At 45.7% G+C, this 27,321-nt stretch overlaps 1 protein-coding gene across 6 annotated transcripts in view; it reads right to left on the bottom strand.

The window, feature by feature from the left end:
• The window catches only part of Rgs6 (regulator of G protein signaling 6), a 536,490-nt gene that overhangs the window by 82,857 nt on the left and 426,312 nt on the right, over window positions 1-27,321 (bottom strand). For all 6 annotated transcript variants that reach the window (XM_028877275.2, XM_028877256.2, XM_028877299.2 and 3 more), the window contains exons 4-12: window positions 26,773-26,823; window positions 23,328-23,434; window positions 21,699-21,750; window positions 13,831-13,895; window positions 10,106-10,182; window positions 7,354-7,435; window positions 5,892-5,966; window positions 3,854-3,952; window positions 2,800-2,861 (exon numbers count right to left, since the gene is read on the bottom strand). In XM_028877275.2, the coding sequence (XP_028733108.1) occupies window positions 2,800-2,861; window positions 3,854-3,952; window positions 5,892-5,966; window positions 7,354-7,435; window positions 10,106-10,182; window positions 13,831-13,895; window positions 21,699-21,750; window positions 23,328-23,434; window positions 26,773-26,823 (670 nt within the window). The remainder of the gene's footprint in view (window positions 1-2,799; window positions 2,862-3,853; window positions 3,953-5,891; window positions 5,967-7,353; window positions 7,436-10,105; window positions 10,183-13,830; window positions 13,896-21,698; window positions 21,751-23,327; window positions 23,435-26,772; window positions 26,824-27,321) is intronic.

Below are 27,321 nucleotides of genomic sequence, written 5' to 3'. Positions count from 1 at the left end.
TTGTGGCTTTCGTGAAAGCCCTCCCGTAGCATTGAAGAGTTGTCAGGTATTGCTGCCTGGGATAAAATCCAGCCGCTGTTGGGGTTGGACCCCTAGAAGTTTCTATCTGGGGAGCTGTGGTTGGAATGTACCCTCATGTGAGCACCTCTCAAGTGTAATTAGACGTGCCAGCTGGGGCTCCTTCCAGACAGCCAGTAAACAAACAGTGGGACCTGCCAGACTCTCTTCCTTTTTTCCATATCACCTACCTCATCCTGAGTGGTCTCTCAAGATGACTGGTTCAGGCTTCTCCCCACACGCCAAAGATAAGACAAAGGGAGTTCTCAGGCCTGTGCAGCTACAAGGGCATCACCAGAGCCCTAGACACTAGATTAGACCACTTGAAGCTCAAAGTACAGCTGTCTTGGTCCTCCTCTGGAACCACTGAGTCCACACCTAGGGCTGGGGTTGAGGATTTCTGTTGCTTAGCTCTCCATTCTGGCCTCAGGACACTGGCCTGGGGCATGTGAACCTGAGGAAAGATGCTCTGTGTACACTCTCTCCTCTGAGCCCTTCCAAGCCAGACATAACCAGGCATACAGACACTGAACCATGCCCAGTCAGCCATTTCTGTGCCTTGGCATTCCTCACCGCCTATGGCACAGGAAAGCTGAGGCCACTTCAGCTGCTTTGCTCTTGGCCACTCTTTGGAGGGGGCAAAGGTAACCTCACTGAGAAGGAGTAAGTACTTTCAGAGCCCGGTGAGCTGGCCAGAAGTCCCTCATTTTGACAGTGGAAATGGGAAGTGAGCCTGTAGCCTGCAGCTGGCCAGACCTGGGACTTCAGAGTAATTGCTATGGATGTTGTGGGAGCTTCAGCCACTGGCACCATCAGAGGCATTTATGCACTAGAGAGCACAGGAACACCATCTTTCTCAATGGGGTCGATTTTGCTGTCCCCTTGCACATTTGGCAATGCCCTGAGACACTGTGGGTTGTCACAATGGTGAGGTGGCACTCCTGGCCTCTAGTGGACAGAAGTTACGAATACTGTTTTATCTTAGATTGCACAGGACATTAAAAAATGCAACAAACACTTGTCTGGCCCAGAATGTCAATAACTAACTCCATTTTTAAGAAAACCAACAGGATAGAGAGAGATGGCTCAGCTGTTAAGAACATACACTACGTGTGTAGAGAACCCCAGTTGGGTTTTTAGCACCCACACTGGGCAGCTAATAACCACCTGTACTTCCAGCTCCAGGGAATCCAATGTTCTCTTCTCACTTCTGCAGACAGCTGCACGCACATGCATATTTCCCCATACACACACAGGCACTCACAATTAAAAATTAAAAAAAAATCTTTATGGCCGGGCGTTGGTGGCGCACGCCTTTAATCCCAGCACTCGGGAGGCAGAGCCAGGCGGATCTCTGTGAGTTCGAGGCCAGCCTGGCTACAGAGTGAGCTCCAGGAAAGCGCAAAGCTACACAGAGAAACCCTGTCTCGAAAAACCAAAAAAAAAAAAAAAAAAAAAAAAAAAAAAATCTTTATGCATACAAATAGACTGGACCTGGGGGCGGGGGTGGTGGTGGTTGGAATCCCAGTTCCTCAGGAGGCTGAGCCAGGGGCATTCTGAGTTCAAGGCCTGCCTGAACTATAGAGAGAGTTCAAAGACATCCCAGGTAATTTAATGAGATTCTCATCTCAAAAAAAAAAAAAAAAAAAAAAAAAGTCAACAGAGATCTTGGGATATAGGTTAGTAGTAGATTACTTGCCTATAGTTTGTGAGATTCAAATCCTAACACCAGAATAACAACAAATATGTAAGGGGGAGCACATAGGTACACATACAAGTAGACATACAAGATGCCAAACCCACAATGTCCTTGGTGTCCCAAGCACAGCAGTAATTCAGACTTTGGATTTGGGGTTGGGGTTTACTAAGTTCCCATTTGTCATTGTTTGTTCAGGAAGAAGATGCAGCTTAAGCCAGGGGCCAGCAGAGAGGGCCTTAGTGGTAGGTCACACAGCCAGTACCCTGTGTGATCTAAACTTAAAGGACTCAGTTTACCCGATATGCCATATATACTAAGGCCTGACTTACACCCTGGATCCCTTCTGAAATTGGGTGGTGCTTTAACAGCAGCCTATGGATGAACAAGTGTTAAGTTCTGACTGCCTGATTAGATTTATTCTGTACAGAATCCCCAGGTGGTCTCTTTATCGAAGTGTTCAAAAACAGACCATTTAGTTGATAAAATTGAATCTCCCACGTGGTCATGGAGTGGAACCAGCTACCAGTGTGGAGGCACAGTACAGGATCTGCTGCAGAGGTCAGGCTGCAGGGGCCAGCTATTTTCTGTACAGTTGACTCAGTGCCGTCCAGTGGTTGATGGTATATGGAGGAGGAACGGAACGCTTCTCAGGGATCTAGTCCTCTGCTGTTTATGTGGCCAGTACCTCACAGGACATGCATAACGTCTTTCCCCTATAAAATGAATCTGGGCATTTTATAGCTGAAAAGGGTGTGATTCCATTTGAATCAAAGGACTGAAGACAAAGGTCCATGATGGAGATTTTAAAGGCATTCTTCCCTGATTGACGAGGTCCGATGGCGGAAGCTTAAGCAAGAGAGCATGTCTTGCTTAAGGGAGGCCTGCTATCTTAGCTACGCTCGCACAGGACTGGGTTTTCCCACATCAGATTTAAGGGGTATCTCCAGCCCGACTCTTGAAGCTGAACACACTTGTTAAGGAGAACCCTGTGACATTTCCTTTTATAAAACAAGCACACGGCAATACCATTGGGGGCAGCATACCTTTCGGCCACTTTGGACATTTTCAAACAATGTCTGTCAATCTGTGCGTTCAAAAACGTTATCTGGCGGAAAGAGAGAACATGGGCGCTGAGGCCAAAACAGAACTTGATTTTCCTTCATCCCACGAACCCAAATCCTGCAGTCACACCAAGGTCTAAACCCCTCCTCAGATAACACCCCCACCCCTGTAGCTGGAACTCCTACAACCAATTTCCCCTTTTGGAAATCCCTGCCACACTGAAGAGTCGAGTACAATTTAGCTTATGTCTAATTTTCACCTGTTCATAACTATCATTTAATCTTTACTCCCCCCCCAACCCCAAAATTATTCACTCAAAAGACAGCCTGCAAGTCTCCAAAGCTTGGCAACAGACAATAGGCATACTATAAAAATCTTTTTTCATACTAAGCCCCAGTAACAGTTCCTCTGCCTGGTTTCCATGTGTAAATCGTACCCATGTATTGGTTGCTTTGACTAGAAACATCGAATAGCTATTTTGCATCTGTCTCTTTCTTTCTTCCCACCTAAGCATAAGCTTATCAAAGAAAGGCATTTCAAGTTATTCCTTTGCCCAAGCCCTATCAGAAGCCAGGAAGGCATAACAAAGAGTAGACTTCAGAAAGGAGCAATGCCTTCAGCCACTCTGTTAACCTGGCTTCCTCATCATGACAGAAAATAACATGTAACTGAAGGATGCTGCAATGACTTTGGGATGGGGTTCTCTTTATTCTTATGCTTTCTCTTTGAGTCTTAGAAATATACAGGGAGTGATCCTGAACTGGTGCACTCTGGAAGTTCATTATAATGTTAAGTTCTCCAGGATGGGACATTCGCCTCTCCTCTAGTTCTCACAGCAGGCACTGGGAAACCTAGACCTGAAAAGTCAGTATGCCCCTGGGAGAGCTCAGTCACACCCCTTTTAATAACTGCTAGAGAAGCTTGGTGGAGAATTTTTCAAGCTTTTGTGAAATGTCACACACAGGATCAAGTCATCCAACAGCTGGGTTCTGCTGTCCATGGATCACACCAGGAGTGTCACACCCACTCATTCACCTGTTTTCGAATGTCATCCTTTGTCGTTTTCCTGATCGGCTGGCTTGGTATGTGCACTGGACTCTGTGACTGGGTCTCTTCAGTGACACCATACACTGACTAGAAGAGGAAGCAAAAATCCAAATCACACACTCTCAGTGTTGTGAGCAGACCAGGAGCTAAACCATTGTCTCATTCTTTCAACTGTCTCTGTGGCATCCAGCCACGTGGCTGGCCTCTGTTTGCATTTCTCCCATGGTAGACCTCTTGAGGGACCACATCCTCTTTGGGTTACATCAGTGGGAAAAATCCTTTATTCCTCGAGGAAATGGTCTCCTTGGGTGGCGCTGTTTCTCTTAACAGCCCAGAGGCCAACTAACTTCAAAGATCAGTTGGGGGTCCTCCATAGAGAAGTGCATGGCTGAACCCCAACCCAGATGGACTGACTCAGGATTCTCATAGGTGGGTTTGGGAGTCTGTACTTTAAACAAAGACCCTAGGTGATTTGGGGTCAACACTGAGCTCAAGAACATAGCTGAAAGGTACATTAAAAATTCCCCATGGGTCTCCTGCTGGTCAGCGATGCCACGCCCATCTGGTATAATGTTGAGGTGCCAAGCTTCCTGACTAGTGCTCCTTCTAAATTAAGCAGTTTTCTGGCCTCAGTTTCTATACAAGCCCACAGTTATGGCTGCTGTCAAGTTGTTCCTAGTGTTATAATCAGGGAAAGAAACAGCCCTGAAGGATACGTGTCTATATAGTCACAAAGGCTCAGATGACTACACAGAGCTTCATAGAATTCTGGGATATTAGAATTAGGGGTCCTTAAAGACTAAGTAAGGACAGTTAAAACTAGAGGTTCAAAATACAGCACAGTGGGTATTGTCATTTACCCAATGAACAAATTACAAAAGTAAACTCAAGAAGTACGTACCTGGGGTTTCAGTCTCTCTGTGTCTGTCTGTCTGTCTGTCTGTCTGTCTGTCTGTCTGTCTGTCTCTCTCTCTCTCTCTCTCTCTCTCTCTCTCTCTCTCACACACACACACACACACACACACACACACACACTAATTCTTGTCTAAATATCTGAAATCCTACCAAATCCCAAATACCACAAGAGGAAAATTCTACACCTCATCTCATGGAATAGGTTCTGATTAAAACCCAGGACCACTGGAAATATTATGTACCATTACCTTTGGGCTATGCACAATGAAGCAAGTGAGTTTTGTACTCAGACTTGGGTCCTACCCTCTAAACTTGATAGGCATATTTGAGTATTCCAAACACTGAAACGCTTCTGATCCGAAGTCCTCTGGGTTCATCCTTGGTCATTATGTGACTTGGGGACATACTCTAACCTTCTGAAATTAGTGTTAAGAGCACAGCCATGTTCTCCTGTAGCATGGTCTTTGGAGAGGGTGAGCATATTGATGGAGGAAGTCTGAGTATGGTCTCCATGGAGATGCTGTGGCCACTACTACCCGTTTTAGTCTAGTGAGATACAAGGGATTCTGGGGTCATTCAAAGTAGGCCAAGATGGTGATGTGGGTTTTGACAATTTAGCCCTGTTTAAACTTTCCCATTTGCTTCTAAGAACCCAGCCCTTTGTGCCTGCAGGCTCTTCGGGTTTTATTCCAGTGGTTTCTTCTCTTCACTGCAGCCTCCCCAGAGCCAGCGGCGATTTACTCTTCGTCTCAGGGGACCTGCTTATATAAAGCCTCTGGGGAGCCACACTCTGCCTTAGCTGCACCTCCAGGGGCTCCTGCACTTTCCCATTTTTTTTCCTAACACAGCACAATAGCCCCGTGGCCTGTGTTCTGGTTTCATCCCCTTCAAGACTATGGGGATCCTGAGATCTGGAACTTAACCCCAACAATTTGCACGGTGCTTAGAACACACCAGCCACCCAACAAATATTTCCAGAATTTATGAATAAAAGGGTTTCAAAAAGATAAAGTGCAAGCAGAATGACAAGCGGAAACACCAGTATGTGAAGAATACCAGAAAAGGAGTGCTAGCCCCACCAGGAAGTGGTAATTTAACCAAACCAGCGAACCTTTTTAACCTTTTGAGGATTCTTCAAACGTCGACATTTTCTGATATCCATTTCCGTTGTATTCACACAGCCTGGCTGAGAGGGAAAAAAAAAATAGTATAAATTACTAAGTGAAAATTATGCTTCCAATTGAATCTGAGCAATACCATCAGACCTAATCCTTCCCTTTGCAGATAATGCATAATCTTTTTCTCTTGCCATAATGCATGTTCCTGTGTGGAGTTCTCACCGGAAATACAAAATATGACCTTATAATCAGGATTCCTTATGGAGGGTCTAATATACATTTCTGCCATCAAACCTATGTTTCAAGTGGCCACAGTGCCTTGGGCATAGCCTTTGTTGTATTACATCTCTAACCATCTGAAAAAAATTTCCCATGTCAGGATAGGCAGGGTTTTTTTTTTTGTTTGTTTGTTTTTGTTTTTGTTTTTTTTGTATTGTTGCTTTTAATCAGTTTTTAGGAAGGCTGAAATAGTTTGTTCATTTTCAATTCCATTTCCTGGGGGCAATCAGGATCTGTTTTAATAATGTGAAATCAGAGACATAGTCGAGCTTCATTCTGTACTGATTTGTGAATTCATCTACTTGCTGAATTTTCTTTGTAATGTGCAAATCAATGTTCTCAGAGTGTAATGACCATTTACAGACTCGTGCAGAAGAGCAATAATTTTGAGTCACCCTACATAACCATGCCTAGATGAGGCTGAACAGGGAGAAACTCTGCCTTCCTCTTCCACTCCATAAAGCAGCCTTTAGAGGGCTTATTTGGTGCCGGGCTTTCTACATTTTTGTGTTCATCTTGGTGGTGACTTTTCCTTTTTCAGGAGTCTGCAAGCAGGGTATTATGTAGTGTTCTAAGGGTTAAGGAGACTCCAATGTGTCACAGGAGAAAAGAGAATGGCTGTGATTTGGCCTGAACCACAGTTCTGCCAGTTGTGGGTTCAACACAGTGAGTCAGCATCATATATTAAATTTGGTGTCTTCACACAAATATGGTGATCAAAATATGTGAACAGTTTCTGGAAGGAAGTTAGCTCACCCAGGAGCAATTCTTCAATATTCACTAATTCAGGGTTTTCAAAGACTTTATAGACCCTAACTACGGTAGATGACAAAGCTTAACAGTATATGAGAAGAGTATCTTAAGATTTGGGGATTAATGTTGGCAGACGCGAACATTGCTAATCTGGAGGAATGGAGACTTTGGGACTCCAAAATTCCTGTCTTGGCATCCCCATTGTTTCCCCATTTCCAGTCCTACATTTTCCCCAGTGTATAATTTTTAAAAGATGGAACTGACATCCCCCCAGGAGATCTATGGAGAGAATATGAAGGAATGGAAAGAACAATCTCACAAGGCTTAGCAACTATCTTAAGGAGGAGTCACTTGGTCACTACAGACAGTCCTAAAGAATGAGTGGGCAGATCCAGCGCAGGGAACCAAGCAGAACTTCCTTACCACTGGCCTGTGGACATCCCAAAAGGCCCGTTCTTGACTATCCAAAATTTTCCTTTCTGTCTTATCCTTTTTCCGATCAATCCTGAAAGAGTAAAGAGAGGAAGAGGAAGTGTGAAGTGTTTGTACTTTTCTTTTCTTTTTTTTTTTCCTCTGCCTCCTCAGCTCTTCTGATCCTGCTCCTAGGGGCTAAGGTTGAACCCAAGACTATTACCACCCATCTGGCCCCTCAGAACCTCCACATGTGGCAAGCACTTGTTTTAGGCTGGATTATGAGCTATCATTTGTGAGCCATGAACACAATAGGCAGGCAGGAAGAATAGGCAGAAACAGAGTTGCCCACAAGATGTATCAAGATCTGGGTTACTAAGGACCGAGTTCTCAATCGGTCTGCTACTACTCCAGAGCCAATTCTGCCTGTGTGACTTGATAAGAAAGGACTCAGCCACCTGTTTGCCAATGCTTCATCTCAGACATGAAAGTTTAAACAGCAGTTAAAATGTCTGTAAAATACTCCAATTATGTGTTTTGAGAGTCACTTAAATCATCTGGATTTCTAAAGGCACAGTAATGGCCCTAGCCTGTGACAAGACCCCAGTGACAAATATCACCAGCCTCAGTTAGGAGAGGCACCAAATGCAGTAGGGAGATTATTAATGGCAAAGCCAGATTCTGTGTGTTCTAATCGGGAGCCCACAAAAGACCTCCCCCGCCCCCAAGCATGTATCATTTCACATCATCTAAGTAAAAAGCAACTCAGATTAATTGCCATGTGATTTGTGGTTCTCAGCTCTCTTGGGAGCCCTTTAGTTTACTGGACTGAAATAAACCCATAACCACCCTGAGATTCTTGTGATAATTGCTGTGTACTTAAATGGCCCACAATTATTATATAATCACAGAGTTAATCAGAAAAGTTAATGGAGAAAGGCCATATATGTACAAAGTGACAGTTCCCCCCTCCCCTTCATAGCGTGATGCTGTTGGATTCTGGGAGAGCTAATCCATGCTTCTCTTTGCTTCCCAGTGACTTGTGAGCATCTAGTCACAGCTCTACCTCAGTCCATCCAGACCTGAGCCCCTCTTCCCACCAGCTCTCCCACCTTCTACTTCCAAGATGGTCTCCTGCAGTCACTTAGGACCTAGTACCTGGTGTCTGCCTTCCCTTGGGGACATCTGGGAGCACTGCGCTGGGAAAGAACCAGCAGGTGGCTGGCATCACGGACATGGGAAAGGTAGAGATGACTGAGGGACGGTGGCAGCAATGAGGGCATGCAGGCTGCTGGACCAGATGGCCTCAGTTCATTTCCAATGGTGACCATTGGTGATCTATCCTAATCACACCCCCACATCTGACCCTAGGTGTTGAGCGGGGCCACCCCCAGGGCATGAAAGGGCTTCTCGGAAGCTGTATGGGGTCTGTACACCTACAAGGGGTTCTCAGAGACAAGGTCCCTCCTTCTTCCAGCTCAGCCTCCTTCCCATCCCTCTTCTGTCCTCCTTTGCCGGTAGGCACTGCTGGCTACGCTAGACACCATCCGTGTGAGGAAAAAGGGAGACCCTATCATAGCAATTATGTGTCCCAGAATTCCATGGGCCTAGGTGACAACTCTGTTTATGGGCTTGGGGCGGGGGGCATTCATTCCCCATGTTTCATGTTTCCTTAAGAAGCAATCTCCATTCTGTTCCAATTCTGTTCCACCTCTCGTTGTCGGTTCATCTGTGCCCTTTGAGGAAGATGAATGAGTTAACCTATTGGGAGATTGGAAGGAGGAAATGAGAAAGCTCAAACTGGTCCTTCTGGGTTAGCCCGAGCTCAGGATATGGCTCTCTGAGGTAAGCTTACAGGGGGAGTCAGCTCTGTTCTGGCAGAGGGATCCTGTAGATACCCACCTCTGCCCAGGAAGGACATAGCTCCTAAGCCATGTCTCATGATGTAGCTTCAGCCACTGACCCCAGAAGTCTAAATTCTGTGCCTTAGTTTTCCATTAGTTTCAGCTTCATTCCTATATGGAAGATGACGAGAGTGAACTTCTCTCTTCTGATATAAAATCAAAAGGACCCCCCCCTAGGTTTCTGAGCACTTGGTCCCAACTATTGTTGCTGTTTGGGGGAGAGTGTGACACAGTAGGAGGTGGGCCCTGTAGTGGAAGTGGGTCCCTTGGGGGCAGGCCCTTGGAGGCATAGCCTAGACCTGGTTCTGGTCTAGCTCCTCAGCTTCCTGATAATCCATGATGTAAGCAGCCACTGCCACACAGCCACTCCCATGACCATACCACATCTTCCACCATGACGTAGCGAACCCCTACCACCACCACCCCAAACCACACTCCCAAGTAAACCTTTCTTCCTCGAAGTTGTCACAGTATTGAGAAAAGTAACTAAGATATCCTCCTCAAGTTTCAACACATTATCTTGTGGAGTCAAGGCCTCTAGCTCGACAATGATCCTGGCCTGGTGTTTTCCAGTCTCTGAGTGCAGACATCTTCTGGAAATCTCTGGGCAAACAGGTGCATCTTTGGGCTCTGCATTTGACAGGATTCTCTTTGTCTGATAAAATTGTCCTAGCAAGATCTCAGTTCTAGCCGTGAAACCTGTTCATGAGGGTCTTCTATTATTTATTCAGTCTCTCCCGGGGGATGAGAGAGACCAGTCCGGGTGGAAACCTCACTGTGGCCACCACACCCTTACAGCACCTCCAGAGAACTCTAGAGAGTTCTTTTCTCTCCCAGAAGTCCCTGCTGCATCCACCTACTTCACTTGTGCCTCTGCTTGCATAAAGATGAATTCCCACTTCCTTGCAAAGGCTCTCTGGAGTCTTGCTAAGTTTTCCTGGTGAGAAATAAAAATCAATAAGAAGGCATTAATCATCATAAGCTAATATACCAACGTCTATGCTTATTACAAGCCAGCCATTATTTTTGGTTTCCTCCCATCAAAATAGCAGGGTCTCAGACTAAAGCCAGTGAACCTGAACCCAAATTTAACTTTGCACCAGGCCCAACTGAATTGCTTAACTCTTAATGCTCATTTATAAGTGTATTAAGTCTGAAGTCCCTGGTTCACCCTGATTCATCTCTTCTTGGGTGTTATTTTGAGAACACAAGTCACATAGAGCTTGATATGGAGGCTACTGGAAATGTTGCCCGGATCGCTGTTGGGGAAAGAATGTCAGGGTCATCTCACATCAAGGCTCAGGATGGAACTCTTGAGTATAATTCTTCCAGTGGGGAGCTGGGGAAGCTACAGAGAAGGGGGAACCTAGAGTGCTTTACATGGGTACTTTCTAAGATCAGATTTCAGAAGTAGACTAAAGAGTGACTGTTTATGACGTTCATGGAAGGGAAAAAAGTCAGAAACAGAAAAAGAAAGGAAGAAAGGAAGGAAGGGAAAGAAGGGGGAGGAAGAAAGGAAAGAAGGAAAGAAGAAGGAAGGAAGATCCTCCATCTAGGATCATCTTTAGAGGGAAAGGGGAGAGATGTTTTTCTCTCAGCCTGCAAACTTTTCTACTGGAGCCTTAGGACAATGAGCAGAGGAGTTTGACAGGACCTCTAATGATCTCCCTAATTCTGATTAATGCAGGACTGGAGCCTGTATTATGGTATGTATTTCCACAGAGCTCATGCCAACACTAATAGATTACCCTCATTAGTAGGATATTAATACAAAAAAAGCCCTGTTTAAGGAACACACGAATTTGCACCAAGGTTTGGGGTACAACTGCTTTTAAAGGAACTATTCCTTTGACGCTTGCACTGTTTGTGGGAAGTCCGGCTGGTGATACCTAACTGTCAATCACTTGGGGAAGCAGTGAACTATGACTCTGTCATGCTGTGGAATACTAGGCAGCTATTAAAATGGCAACCTAGTTAGTATTACTAACATAGAATGATTCCCTAGATATTACAGACTATGATTAGAAGAAATAACAGGAATAGTTAAAAAACTGTATATACAGAAAAACAGTGGGAGAATCATAGGTCATTTTCTCTCCTTTTTTTTTTTGCTGTCTGAATTTGTGTTTTCTGCAAATAATATATGAGGCCAGAACATTTTAGTAAAATGAGTATGGTTTAGGAACAAATGCATTTGTAGTTTCTAAGCATTTTTATGCAGAATTTCATCCTGGAAAAAAAACCCTTTATGTTGTATGCTTTACAAATATCAAAACAGACCACTGTAGGGCAAAAGACCCAAAAACTGGATAAAACACACCAGAAGTTGATGTGTCATTTCTAAGTGTAATATATTCCTTAAGACAGAAACTTGGGCAAGAGCAACAGAAGATCTGGGAACCTTACTGACATGCTAGGGAAGTCACATGGTCATAGCAAAGCTGTTTGCCTTGGGCATGCATCAAGTAAAACAGCCAGTTTTGCAAACAGAAGTGATATGACTATTTGGGACATCAGGACACACAGGTAGGACCCAGCTCCCAGGATACAAAGAGTCACAGGCACACTATTTCAGGTTAGGAGACAATCACACAGGATGGTCCGACATGCGATGTGATATGCAAACATTAACCAGATCCTGAGCTACTAGACAAAAATCTCCTAGCACCCTTCTCTACTCTGCCTCCCAAACACAAGTGTGTAATACCAACAGGCTCAAAGAAGGCAGCATGCCATGTCCAAGCCCTGTTCTCCACTGGCTACACTTTTACCTGTGGGTGGTGGTGAGGGGTGCCATGGTCTAGATGACTGGCTAGATTTGGGCATGGGTACTCAGGAGAGGCAAAGCCTAGCAGAGAAGAGCCTCACTGTGTTTCTTTTGGAAGACTGAGGCAGACAGGGACCTCGGGAAGGTGGTAGGTGTGATGATGCTGTTGATCTCTACTGACAAGGAGGAATTCTCCACTATCCTTAACATTATCTCGTGTCTCCTAGCTGTCACTCTTTAGTTGGTTCAGTTCATCAACATCTGTACCACACATAGTATATGTGTGGGGAGCAGGGGGAGGTACATGAACACATAACCAACTTCCCTGGTTCTCTGTGTTGCCTGTGAAACGTGGTGTGAGGGAAAGATTCTGCAACCAGAAGTTAAACACATATTCACAATGATGTAAGTCTTTGCGTCCTCAGTTTTTTCCCTTCCAAACTCTGCGGCTAGACCAGGTGAGGAAGTGGAATGTCTAATTCTTGCAAGGAAATATATCTTATGGACAAAGATAGAGGAAGGTAAGTGGACGGGGAAAGAGACTTCCCTTGCCATGGGAGCCTTGTCTTATTTTCCGGATGGGAGTTTGTTCTTGAATTCTGTCTCCACTACTAAGCTCAGGAGAGGGATATAAAGGTGAAATTTTAAATTTTGATCTTAAACTTGTTGTACAGAAAATCTGACAGTTTTCCTTCCAGAAAAAAAAAATGTGAAGCCCAACACATGGATACAGTTATATACCAGAATCAGGACTCAGGACAGTTGCATTACTTCTCCAAGTCTCCTGGGATATCTTTATGATCATACCCCAACCCATTTCTAACCACAGTTATTGATCTGTTTTCCCTTGTGAGATATGTGCTGTCTTTGTAAAAGTATCAAACAACTGGATTCTTTCGCCCAACACGATGCTTTCAATACTTACCCAGTAGTGTATAATAAGAATCAATTCCTTTCTACTGCAGAATACTATTCCATTGTATGGATGTACCTAGATGGTTAGGGTACTAACTAAGTACATTGTAGGATGTACCTAGTAAGTTAGGTACCTTTGTCTATTAAGATGTATTTGGGTTGTTTTCAGCCTTGGGGCACCACATATAAAGCTAATATAGACAGTAACACGATAATTTTGATGTGGAATGGGTTCTGATTTCTCTACTTGATTGCATGTGGTAACTGTATATTCAGCTTTATAAGAAATTGCCAAAACATGTACCATTTTCCCATTCCCCAGTAACACAAAAGAGCGTGTCCCACATGTTCACTGACACTCAGTATCAGCTACACCTTCCGTCTTAGTCATTTATATAGGTATAATTGCACCTCACCATGGATTCAATCTTTCTCAGATGGCTAAGGGTGTTGAGCATCTTATCATGTGTTTATCTGTCATCTTTTGTCCTCTTTGGTAAAATATCTGTATAAGTTCTGTACCCATCTTTATGCCATTTACTTATTTATCTAGATTGATATACATATGAGACAGGGTCTCACCACATAGCCCAGGCTGGCATAGCCCAGGTTGGCCTCAAACTCACAACACTCCTGTCTCAGTTCCCTGGGTGCTGAGATTACAGGTATGTTCCACCAGGACCCACTTGAACCGTTTATTTTTAGCTGTTGAAGTTTGAGAGTTATTTATACAAGGATGCAATGTGACTGTCATGGCGAGAGGAGCGATAAAGGATTCACAGAAGAGACAGCCTTCCCACTGCCTGGAAGGGAGCACAGGGGGAAGAAAGGAAAACCCCAGGCTTCGACAAAGCTGCGGAGTGGACATTCCTCCCGCCCCGGCCTGGGAGTCACCGTACTCACTGCTTCGTAGTCTGCCAGTTCCAGTCTCGCTTTGTTCTGCATTGTCCTCTTACAGAGGTAGATGGCTGAGGAAGAAGAGGAACCGCCATGTAAAGCCAGCAGTGCCATGGAATGGACCCAGCTTGTGCCTGCCCAGCCAGTCACCCACTATGCTGGTTAGTTACATGTCAACTTGGCACACACTAAAGGTGGGGAGGGAACCTCAATGAAGAAGAAAAGGCCTCCATAAGGTTGGGATGTACACAAGCCTGCGGGGCATTTTCTTAATCAGTGACTGATGGGGGAGGCCCAGCCTATTGGTGCAATTCCCAGGCTGGTGGTCCTAGGTTCTACAAGAAAGCAGGCTGAGCAAGCCATGAGGGGCAAGCTAGTAAGCAGCACCCGTCCATGGCCTCTGCATCAGGCCCTGCCTCCAGGTTCCTGCGCTATCTGAGCTCCTTTCCTGACTTCCTTTGATGATGAATAGTGTAGAAGTGTGAACCAAATAAACTCTTTCTTCCCCAATTTGCTTTTAGTCATGGTATTTCATTACAGCAGTTGTAATCCTCACTAAGATAGCCACCTAGGCCATGCCAATGAGCAGCTCACCTAGGCCATGCCAATGAGCAGCTCACCTAGGCCATGCCAATGAGCAGCTCACCTAGGCCATGCCAATGAGCAGCCCACCTAGGCCATGCCAATGAGCAGCCACCTAGGCCATGCCAATGAGCAGCTCACCTAGGCCATGCCAATGAGCAGCTCACCTAGGCCATGCCAATGAGCAGCCCACCTAGACCATGCCAATGAGCAGCTCACCTAGGCCATGCCAATGAGCAGCTCACCTAGGCCATGCCAATGAGCAGCTCACCTAAGCCATGCTAATGAGCAGCCCACCTAGACCATGCCAATGAGCAGCTCACCTAGGCCATGCCAATGAGCAGCTCACCTAGGCCATGCCAATGAGCAGCTGTCCAAGAGGAACAGCTTTTCAAAGTGGATGTCATCGCATCTGTCACCCTCCTTCTTCCCTCTGCTGTGCACCGAACACCCTCTGCCCAGGGTGACCTTTCACAAGCATGACCATGACCTGCGTTGCGTCCTCAGTGACAAAGAACGTCTTTAGGGTGAAAACACGGCCCTTTATCATCCCATCTTGTCTTGTCAAACCTCCTCTCCTCTCCTCTCTCCCACAAGCTTTAGGAAGTCACCACTCTTAGTTCCACAGGTCAACCTTCAGTGGCTTCCCTCAGGAGACCCTGTATCCTTCTTTTGTCTTGAAACAGGGTCTCCCACTGGGACTTGGGGCTTGTGAATGAGTGCCAGGATCCTCCTGTCTCTGCCTCCCCAGCATGGAGTTTACAAGTGTGCATCACCACATCCTGCTTTTCACATGGGCAAGGGGCTTGAACTGAAGTCCCTCATACTCACACAGCAAGCATTTCACACTACATCACCGCCCCCCCCCGCCCCCCCCCCCCCCGCCTTAATCCCACTGATATCTGCAAGGTTAGCCCAGTGTTCCAGAGAGCATCCATATACCCTCAAGGACACAACCCAGTCTCACTGCATTCCTGTTAACTGGGGTGTCCCCTGCTCTAGCCTGAAGGCTCTTTAGGGACGCAGGCTGTGTCTTACCCAGCTGCAGCCCTGCCCCTGGCCCCCAGGCCTGTTTTGCCAGAGAAAGAGCAGAGGAAAGAAAGGACAACATAGGCCTGTCCAAGGAAGGGTTCATAACCCCACATTACCAGAATGTTCTTTCCCAAAACGATCTTCACCTTTCCTCTCTATCTCTGCTTCTTCAGTGTTGTCCTCCTTTTTAGTGCAAGAAGGGGAAGCAGGAGGTGACTATTGTGAGTGACCATGAGGATGGACCACAGCCTGGGCCTGCCCAGTGGCCTGACACCTTTCTTATGCCTGCTAGGCAATGCCTTGCTGGTTCAAATGACTGACTTGTTTTTTCCGCCCCCCTGGAAGTTTAAGATTCTGGAACGCTGTGGCTAGCAGCTTTCTTTTCCAGTATGCAGTATGCTCACACTTGTGTCTTCTACAGTCTGTGCTGCCCAGGGCCAGCTGTGGGCTGTGGCTGTCCCCAAATCTGCTTATGTCAGTTCAGGTGTACTCACTATTTTAACAACAACACAGAACATGCGTGTGTATACACACACACACACACACACACACACACACACACACATACACACCCCAGACATAATGATTTTTCCGTTTAACAACAGTGGGAAAGCTGAATGGATGTCCTAGAAACCACAGTTATGGATTGCCAATTTCTGATCTTTTCCTAGGCTGGTGAGGTGTGAAGTGTCGCTCTCTTGGGAGGCTGGGCAGTGGCAGCGAGCCATGGTGCCCACAAGCTCACTAGGGGAAAGAATTAATACCGTGCAGGGTGCCGAGTTGCTAAGTGAGGGATTCTGGTAGGTGGATGTGTATTTCGATGTGGGATATTTGCAGGTTACATTGGGAATATCAGTATATAACCTTATTACACGTTGAGGACTATCAGTACCAATGAAATTACTGTTAAAAGAAAGAGTGATTGTGTCTCTGAAGACATCGCTAACTGGTTTGGAACTTGGAACGAGCTCATAAATCAAGAAGAGTTGACTGAGGTAATTGCTGGTGGATTTGTTACAGAGGAGGTATCTGGAAAAAAAAAAGCAACAAAAATGTAGGAGGGGCCAATATTCACGTGGTTTAAAAAATTCTTAATGCAGCTTAATAATATTCAAACTGGATGGTTTCTTTAGAAAAGAAACCCAAGTCTTTGGAAGCTACAGTCAAAGAACAGTCCTCGATCTTACCATAGAATGCCATATGTTCCTTTGTATAACATATTCATCTAGAGCAGTGGTTCTCAACCTTCCTAAGGCTGCGACCCTTTAATACACTTCCTCATGTTGTGGTGACCTCCAACCATAAAATTATTATTGTTTTTTGCTACTTCATAACTTTAGTTTTGCTACCGTTATGAATCATAATGTAAATTTGATATGCAGGATATCTGATAGGCGACCCCTAAAGGGGCTGTGACCCACAGGCTGAGAACTGCTGATCTGGAGGGCTTGAAGTACCTGCCCGCATGTCTTCCGGGTTTCACTTTACTAGCTCTTGCCATGACCTGAGCATCCAGAAGTCTGCACTGTGCCTGATAAAGAACTGTCAGCTCTGAACAAAGTACCTCTCTCCGCTCCTAGGGCCACAGACAGCCTGTGGGATTGGGGTAATCAAGCCGGAAGCTTGGCATGCCACCCGCCTCATCCTCCATCCCCGGTGAGCCAATGGAGGTGGCAGCTACTTTGACAAAGCGTTTTCTGTTGGTCGAATGTGAAACTCAGAGACGGCTAACTCGAGAGCCAGGAGTAGCAGGGTGGCTCGGTGGGTATGGAGGCTTGGTATTCAAGCTCGAGGACCTCACCTTTAATTCCCAGAATCCAAGTAAAAAGCTACAAATGAATATGTGTGGATGTATAGGGCGGATATTCCCGTAACTCCAGTGCGGTGAGGAGCACAGCCAGGAGTCTTATTTGCACTCATTGGTCACTACTCTAGCTCCAGATTTGGTGAGAAACCCTGGATCAAAACATAACGTTGAGAGTCATAGGATGGGATACCTGGTGTCCTATTCTAGCTTCCACATGCATACAAGTGGGTGTCCCCCTGCACCCACACACACATGCATACACCCCTTATTCCCCCACCCCCCAAAGTAGATAGAGCAGGGAGGGGGTAATGCAGATTTTGACTATGGGTTTTTGCAGGTGGGATCATCCCAAAAAATTTCTATCCTGGGTCAGAATGGCCAGACAGGTTATAGAGTGCTGAGCAAGGAACACAAGGCTGGTGTTGTAGCTACTGACCATGGGCCACAGGCTTGGACTTCCACACCAGAAACCTGTTCACCACAGGGAACAGGTGCTCTTGGCACTTACAGGCTTGTCTGTGCCATTGGGTAGCCTTCTCCAGAGCGCTGGTTCCAGTGACCTCTAGTGGTGATAGCCAGTCCTGCAAGAGGACCTCTGGGGAACGTGAAGCCCCACACTGGCTTGTCCTATTTGTCTGTCTGTCTGTCTATCTATCTATCATCTATCTATCTATCTATCTATCTATCTATCTATCTATCTATCTATCTATCTATCTATCTAATCTACCTATCATATATCTATCATTTATTTTTTATTTATATTAAAAATTAGTTATCTCTACCTCCAAGCTTCTCCTCAGCTTCACTCGGATGTGCTCACTGCAATGTGCCACGCTAACAAGAACACATTGTGTCTAACACACCAAATAGGGAACAGATTCACGTACTGTTAAGACACAAGGGACTGAGTTATACCAATGACTCAGGGGGTAAAGGAGTTTGCTGTCAAGTCCAGCAACTTGAGTTCAGTCCCTAGAGGCCATAGGGTGAAAGGAGAGAACTGACTCCTGCAAGTTGTGTGTGTGTGTGTGTCCACGACTGTGTCTAATGTGTGTGTGTGTGTGTGTGTCCACGACTGTGTCTAATGTGTGTGTGTATGTGTGTGTGTGTGTGTGTGTACACACACGCGCGCGCGCGGACACACATGCACACACATACACACACAATGAGTGTAATGAACTAAACTGTTTTTTTTTTTAAAGATATCTGGAACTGATCTATTTCAATGAACACAAAACCTGATCCAGTCACACAGAGTCACGTGACAACAGCACCTGCTCATGCTGAGCTTAGCATCTACCAGGCTCTGCCCCAGGGACTTTACAGATGTGAACTCTGCATAGTCCTCATGATAACTCTACCAGGCAGGTTTGGTTAGGATCCCCACATTTAAGCAAATGAAGGGACTTTCGAAAGTCATTCCTCATTGCTAGGCATCCCAAAGGGCTCCGGAGATGGCCCAGTCAGCCGAATTTTCTCTATGTGACTACTAGGGCTTTTATTACATAATCTGTCTGGGACTGTTCATTTTGATTGTCAACTTGATGGGATTTAGAGTCACCAAGGAGATGAACTTCTGGGCAAGTCTGTGAGGGTTTTTCTGGGAAGGTTTAACTGTAGAGGGCAGACCCACCCTTCACGTGGATAGCACCATTGCGTGGACTGGGGTCCTGTTCTAAACACAGAGGTCACAGCAAACCGAGCACCGGGATTTAGTGGGTCTCCACTTCCTGACTGCAGATGTAATCTGACGGGCTGCTTCACCCTCCTGCATCCGCGCCTTCCCACCATGAGAGCCCGACAAAGCCTTAGGTCCTTAAGACACTCTGGCTAGGCATTTTGCCATAGCAATGAGACAAACCACAATGTCCTCCCAAACTATTCAGCTTTCTCGCTCATCTTCCTCCACCCTCCTCCTGTCTACATGCCACCTTTACTGCTGGGCCAGCAAGACTGTGACTTGGTCAGACTTGTGACGCAGACACTAACACAGAGTATATCATTAGCCAATGCTCGTTGAATGAATAAAGTTTTGGTCCTTGAGCAATTGAATTCATTCTTTTCCTGAATTCTTAGCTCCAGTCTCACCTCCTTCTGGGGAGAGGACCCTCAAGCAGTCACAATTTTGCATCTTTGTAGCAACACCAACATCAGCCGCCACCGTGCCAGGGACAGACATCCCCCAGGAGAGTGTTGACACCTTACTGTGCCACACAACAAAGCTCACCTGATTCACTCAATCCCAACAAAGCAGAACAAGGAAACAAACAATGACGTTGCTCTGGCTTTAATACGAGGCTCCAAGGCACAGAGAGGTTAGGGAACTTGCCGAGATCACACAGGACCAGTTGATTCTGAGGGTCCTCTTTGCCCTATTCTCTCCTGGGAAGCTGGCTCTCTGACTAAACCGTCTCAGAGTTCCTTTCTTTTTATTTTCCCACCTGAGACTTCGCCATAGACTGAGGCACAGGAATGCAAAATAATTTTATGCTAAGGGCATCCTAAAGTCATCCGCTGTTTCCACCTCTGCTGAGGCTGTCCACTACTATTCTGACGTGGAGCTCTGTGGAGAAAATTCTGAGAGGGAGAAAAATCTGTCCTGCTGTCCTCAGTGTAAGATGGTTGGATATATTTTACTTGTTTTGATCCAGGTATCTGGACTGACTCCACTCCTGGCCCCTGCCTGAGGGGCACATGTCGATGGAACGGAGATTTAATTATTGAGATGAGGAAACGGGTCAGTCCTTCAACCTGATGCACTTGCTCTATGGCAAAACACAGCTCCCACCCTGAGCTGGAAGCCTTGCTGGACCTGATCAACTACTGTGTAGGGAACAGCCATTTGGGAGGGTCACAGTGGTGCCCCAGGATAGATGAGCAGCAGACACCCCCCTGCCCTTCACCCGAGCACATCCTCTCGATTTATCGGCTCATTAGGCAAGGCCTCACTTGCCTGCATCTCCAGACTGTTCCCAGTGGCCTGGCTGCATCCCACACACCCGTGCTTCCAAACAGCAGCTTGCCCTGCAGCTCTCCCTGCGGTTCCCCGACCACCCCGTCCCCACAGCTGCAGCTGCTTTCCTGTCCCTCAGTTCTGCAAAGATCCAGGGGAGAAGCTCCTGGGCTCCCTGAGTGCCCTGGTCCTCAGGAGAGCCATGGTCTAGCCTGCACCAACAGCCGCAAGGATGCCATGCCAAGGGGTGGTGCTGTTGACATGGACACAGGCAGGACACACACAGGCGCAGGAGTGGGAATGGGCTGGAGTCACTCAGATCTGAGTTCCAACTCTGTTTCCAGGGAGTGTCTATTGATCACCTTTAATGAAGAACCAGAACCAGGACCTGGAGAGGTGGTTCAAGAGTTAAGAGTACTTTTTGTTCTCCCTGAGGACCACAGATGGGTTCCCAGCACCCATATCCAGTGGTTCATAAAAACCTGGAACTCCAGCTTCAAGGGATCTGATGGCCTCTTCTGGCCTCCATGTGTACTACACACACGTGGTATATATACACAGACAAGCAAGCACATGCACATAAATGAAAATAAATAACTTTAAAATGCTGTGTGGCAAATTGTAGGAAGGGACCAGAACCAGGCTGAAGTATAGCTTAGCACACATAAGGCTGTGGATTCGAACCCAGTACTGCAAGAGAACCCACTTCAATCCAAACTAAACAAATGAAAAGATCTTAAGCAGGTAACAAGACCCCAAACAGGACTGTAAGTAAAGATTTACTGAACACCACATATATCCTGTGCCACAGATCTCACCCTGGGGGTGATGTGAATGCCCAGGGCAGACCAGCCCCTGCCCTCTTGGGACTCACTATCAACTGGGAATTCAGACAAATGTGATCCTGTGAGGACATGGACATTCTGGGTCTCAAGGTTCTTTCTTTCTTTCTTTTTTTTTTAACCTTAAGTTAGAGACAACATAATTTCTTTAGAGAATTGGTTCACAGAAAATATTAAATAGTCTCTATGAGACTGTAGCAATACAGTTGTCCATCCCTGTATGCTTTCTCTCTCTCTCTCTCTCTCTCTCTCTCTCTCTCTCTCTCTCTCTCTCTCTCTTCTTAACTTCCAACTATCAAAATCACCAATGAGTTCTTAGTAAATTTTTACAAGTCTATGAGGATAGAAAAGGCCAGGGGAAGGAGCTCCTTGATGCAGCCCTCCCTGACGCCATGTCTTAGAAGGAGCAATAAAAGCCCTTGTCACTCAGCAATCCCATAAAAACCTGGTCCCTCTGCCCCTTCTCCTGGGAGGACTGCACCGCCCAGTGCGCTGTGTCTTTGTTCACCGTGTAGAACAGGGAACCTGATCTATGTCAGCCAGGGGTTAGCAGGTTCAAGAACCCCTTTCCCCAGCACCATGGTCACCAGGTGCCGAGTATTTGTCTTCAGTACTTGTAGAAGTGACAGGAAGTATAGGTCACATCATCTCTTCTCACCATAGTCAGTGTTCTCAGGTTCCCAGCAGTTTGAAGGCCAGAAGTAAGGAGCCTGCAACAGAGCACAGGATATCAGAACCAGAGGCACACTGCTGTAACTCTGGGAAATGTAAGCTACAGGCAGACACTCCTTTGGCCTGGCACAGGCTGGCACAGTTTCCTCTCTAACCCCTGGGCAGGACCATGTTCCCACAGCCTTTGGCTTGGGCTTTGACACACTCCGACTCTCTGTCTCTGCTCCCTCTGAGGCAGAGTCTGGGAGAAGGGCTAACAGTGGATGAGGAGGATGAGTGAGCATGTAGCACATGAGGATGCACTCCAGGGTGCTACAGACCAAGGACAGTGCTTTCTTTCAGGCTCACTCAGATCAGCTTCCTAAGGTCACTAAAGCCATGTTCATCCTCTGAGTGCCCCCATCCCAAGGGGCTTAGATAGTGTCCCCGAGTACCCCCTTTGAAAGATGGGTGATAGCCACTCTTGTAGCAGCTTTTTTTCCAGAAGAAATGAGGAAAATATCTGTTCTCATCTGAACCCTAGTCCTCCAGGAGATGTTCTCATCTGAACCCTAGTCCTCCAGGAGATGTTCTCATATGAACCCTAGTCCTCCAGATGTTCTTGTCTGAACCCTAGTCCTCCAGATGTTCTCATCTGAACCCCAGTCCTCCAGGAGATGTTCTCATCAGGACCTAGTCCTCCAGATGTTCTCATCTGAACCCCAGTCCTCCAGGAGATGTTCTCATCTGAACCCCAGTCCTCCAGGAGATGTTTTCATCTGACCCCTAGTCCTCCAGGAGATGTTCTCATCAGGACCTAGTCCTCCAGATGTTCTCATCTGAACCCCAGTCCTCCAGGAGATGTTATCATCTGAACCCTAGTCCTCCAGGAGACGTTCTCATCTGAATTCTAGTCTCCCAGAAGATGCTCTGAAGAGATGGAGTCTTGAGATTAGAGAGATGGCTCAGTGGTTAAGAACATTTACTATTTTTACAAAGGACCTGAGTTCAATTCCCAGCACCTACAGGGTACCTCAAAATCACCTGCAGCTCTAGTTCTAAGCCATCTGATATCCCCTTATGTCATCTATGGGCCCTAGATAAGCACATGGTACATATACATACATTCAAACAAAATACAAATACATATAAAATAAAAAATAATTCTTTTTTGTTAAAGATGAGAGATGGGGTCTTTGGAAGGTGAAGGAGACATGGAGACAGAGGCTTCATAAGTGAAATTAGTGTCATTATTTTTTAAAAGGCTTGAGGGAGACCCCTCCTCCCTTCCACCAAATGAGAGCACAGCTAGAAAGTACGATCTATGAAATAGAGAGTGCTCCCCTACCAGACACTTCTCCCAGAGCTGTGAAAAATGATGTTTATAAGATATGCAGGGGATTTTGCGATAATACCCCCAAGTGGCTTAGACAGTGTCCACAAATACCATAGGCTATCAGTGAGGGCCTTTTACTGTTCTTTAAGTGGGTCACCCAGTATCTAAGTTAACGAATCTCTTAGCTTTTGCAGGGGGACACTTACTCTTTTAAATATGCCTAGTTGTTCTAGGTGGTTCTAATCTGAGGTCACATGATGATGAGCAGAAGGGTTCTTGGGGAAGAGCCAGTAGGCCTACCTGGAAACGGTAAAAGGTGCCATCATCTTTCATGGTGAGAACATGGTCTGAGATTGGGAAGATGTAGCCCTGGGCGGCGATAAGGCTTCCCAGGTGTATTGCTTCAACTGCAAGGAGAGAAAAGGAGGAGGAAGCAGGTCATTCAGCTAAAACATGCATTGGGAGAGCAGAAGGTGACCCGAGGTCATGTGTCATCCCTCTGGATGACAGTGCTGACGAGGTCTTCCCTTGCTGATGGTAGCAATGCGAAGCCACTGACAATTGAGAAGGACCATTGCATGTCTGGCCTCCTCAGAGAGTTTGACAATACTCGACCACTCATTCCCCACAGCCTTCCCAAACAAAGTCAGGTCCAGCAGCACGGCATAGACCAAGTAGCGCCTAAAGAAGTGAGGCCTTTCACACAAGGGCTGAGCAGTGAAATACTCAGGCAGAGATGGTGGCCTGAGCCGTGGTTCTCCTGTCTCTGATCCTGAGCACCGGGGGTTGCAGTCTTGTGGTCCAGAGGCTTCATAATCTCCTCGGGCCATGACCATTCCAGGAAATCAGAGGAAGGATACTGGGGTGGGCAGTGCCATAGTGACAAAGCAGATAGAAAAGTAGGTATTTCTGCCAAAATCCACCTGCTGCTTCCTTATCTCTGCCCCAGCCATAAACAGGTTTCCCTCAGTAGTTAAGGTTTTACCTTATCCAGAGAGGAGCCCATACAGTTGGGGGGGGGGCTATTTCTTCTACGACCAGTTTTATAAGCTGAATATTTTTAAGTCATTTGTCTTGTCTGTAACTGTAAGCTTTTCAATACAACCTAAGTGCTTTGCTTTCTAAGAATCACCAAGTCCCCTTGGAAGTAGTACCCATCGTAGTTAGACTCTGAATAATGATGTTTTATTGTACTTGCTTCCTGATGACAAGTTTGCCTTTACAATTCTATCTGGCTGTCACTACATATTCATGTAGAATTTGTCTCAGGACCCCCATGAAGATCAAAATATTTGGATGCTCAAGCCTTGATATCAAATGGCATCATGTGTGTATAAACCTGCACACACGCTCCTGCAAGCTTCAAGTCATTTCTAGGTTACTTTTGATGCCTAACACAGTCTAAATGCTATGCAAATGGCTGTTATACTATAAAGCTTAGGGAATCACAAACCGTCTCTATATATTGAGCAGAGATACATTTTTGCATCAAATATTTTCAATCCAGTGTTAGTTGACTTCAAGGATAAAGCTCTGAATGCACAGAAGTTCAACTATATGCTTCAAGAACCATGAGCCAGGTGTGATGGCACAGGTCTATAATCCCAGCACCTGGGAGGGTAAGGCAGGTGAACTGAGAGGTCAAGGCCAGCTTGGGCTACATAGTAAAACCAACCAACCAACTAACCAATGAACCAATGAACTAACCAACCAACCAACCAACCAATGAGCCAACCAACCAACCAACCAACCAACCAACCAACCAACCAACCAACCAACCAAAACCCTAACACAAACAAAAGGAAAAATGTCAGGCCAGTAAGAAGTAAAGCTCCATCATTTATTCTTCCCCATGCAAGATGGAAAAGCAAGATCCTGAAAGAAGGTAATGTTGAGCCACTGACACCAGAGCTAGAACTCTTACTTAGAAATGCTTTTACTTTAACAGAAGGGAACAAGAAAAGACAGAGCAGCCAGCATGGGACTTCCATTAGACATGTTGGTTTCCCAGGCTGTGGTTTGTGGCTCCATCTTAAGGCAAACTGTTTTAGCTTCTCCTTCCTGGCTAATTATCAGAAGCCCAAACTTGTCCCAACATCTTGATGTCCCCCCAAAGGTATCAGAAAAGAGTAGACCATTGTAGATGCAACTTTCACCAGTGTGGACCTCCCACAGAAGTTTTTCATGCCAGGGCCAGAGGAGTCTCACTTACATTAGCTGTGTTAGAGTCCTCAGAATATCAATAATAATGAATTCAATGGATACTTCAGAAGGGCTAGGAAGTGCTCTAAACAAATTCTACCATAAGAAATGGCCTTAAGTTAGCATGACTAAAAAGAAACAGTGACTTCAGATAAATGTCATCAAATGGCTAGATGCCTACCCAGACTGACTGCATGGATGGTCAATCAGAAGTCCAGGCTGTATAATGGAGACACCAAGAGGAGCTGACTTGGAGTCTAGTCTTCCAGTGAAATTCTTAGCTCACAAGAAAAAGAAGAATAGGCCCCTTTTCTTGTGAGCTAAGAACTTCACTTGAAATAAGAATTTTTGTTAGCTGACATAGTGACCACTGATCCAGGACATGAAAAGGGCCAGGGTCACTTCCAAAAATCACCTGCTCTTCAAGGACTCATGTTTCCATCAACTTCATTTAATAGAATTATTTGAAAGTGCATTGTTGTACACTCAACTGTAGATTAGCAATGCCAGGTTAAAATGTAAGCCTGGGTTGGCATATCGATTCCACAAATAACCACAAAGGCCCAACATCTAGTGTGGGCACTTGGTGCAGATTCTCAGAAAGCAGGGTGGTTAAGGTCCACTTAACTTATGGTATCTATATCCTCCAAGGATGACCATTAAGAACATTGGCGCAGAGGGCTGGGTATATGTAGCTTAGTGGCAGAATGCTTGCCCAATAGGAACAGGGCCCTGGATTCACTCAGCACTAATGTGAGCCCCAGAGTAGATCCACTATGGATATTTGTAAATGTGTTCTTTGAGTATTAATAATGCCAGTTAAGCCAGACAAATGGATGTGTGCTAAATGCTAAGGAAAAAAAACACAACAATAAACTCATCACACACTGATGAAAATCAACTTGAGCTGTCTAGAAGTTTCATTTTTTTTTTCTGGAGCACCTCCCCCATTTCCTAATAAGACTGTGAAAACACATTGTCTTGCTTATTTTCTGGTGGAAGGACAGCTGTGGAAACTGTCTAAACTGTCTTCATTGGTCAGGGTTTTGCTGTTTTTTTTTTTTTTTCTTCTGGTATACTTTGCCTAATTGAAACGCACAATTAGAGTTGAAAAAAAAATCACTTCTTCACTTCTTGCAGAAGCAGAAAACAGAAGGAGTTTTAGCAAATAATTAAACATCTTAATTGTGGATCAGGCAATCTAATTTTAAGAGCAGCTTCTAGAAGGCTGTTCTGTGACAGGGCTACAACTTATCTTTAATTGCTACGGCTAACGAGAATTCATCTCATTTCACACGCTATTGTGTTGAGCTCTTTGGCATTCTAAATAGTGGCTCATTTCCTCAAAGGGTGATTTCCACATGATGATAGACATTCAGTGGAGAAAATAAATGACTTCTATCTGCAAATACAATGAGTCCACATCCTGGAATCCACGATGATAAGCCTTCTTTTCAAGACTGTATAAGGCCCACTGGGGAAGTTGTCTATGGCATGTGTACTAAGACCAGGGGAGGTAAAGGCAAGGTCAAAGGTCAAATACCTGGGTCCTCAATAGAAAGGTTCTTCATGAGCCACTGCACAATGTCCGTACCTGCAATGACAAAGCAATGTCAGCTGATGATCTCATGGGTAGCAGAAGAAACATCTCTACTAGAGTCCGGAGCCCAGCGGCACACAGCTTGAGAGCTGGATAATACCGCCATTTTCCCCATGCTAACCAGCCCTTCCCATCCACTGGGACATGGCCACCATTATGATTCAGTAACTGCCATCCCTCCTTATCCTCCTTCTTTCATGGAGACAGGCTTTTGTGCATCCAGGCTGATTTTGAATTTCCTATATAGCCGAGGATGCTAAGATGCCAGTCCTGAGCGCCAAGCTTAGTTTATATAGTGCTGGGAATCAAACCCAGGGCTTCACGGATACTAGACAAGCGTTGTACCAATTCAGCTGCACTTTCGGCCTATATTTCAGTTTTTTTTTTTTCCCCAGAAAAAAACCCACCATCACCAACAAAAACAAAACAAGAAACAAAACCAAAAGTTAACCAACCAACCAACCAACCAACCAACAGAAAACAAAATCCAAA

The sequence above is a fragment of the Peromyscus leucopus genome, chromosome 14 (genome assembly GCF_004664715.2).
Source record: "Peromyscus leucopus breed LL Stock chromosome 14, UCI_PerLeu_2.1, whole genome shotgun sequence".
Taxonomy (NCBI): domain Eukaryota; kingdom Metazoa; phylum Chordata; class Mammalia; order Rodentia; family Cricetidae; genus Peromyscus; species Peromyscus leucopus.
This window is presented reverse-complemented; position numbering and strand designations above follow the sequence as displayed.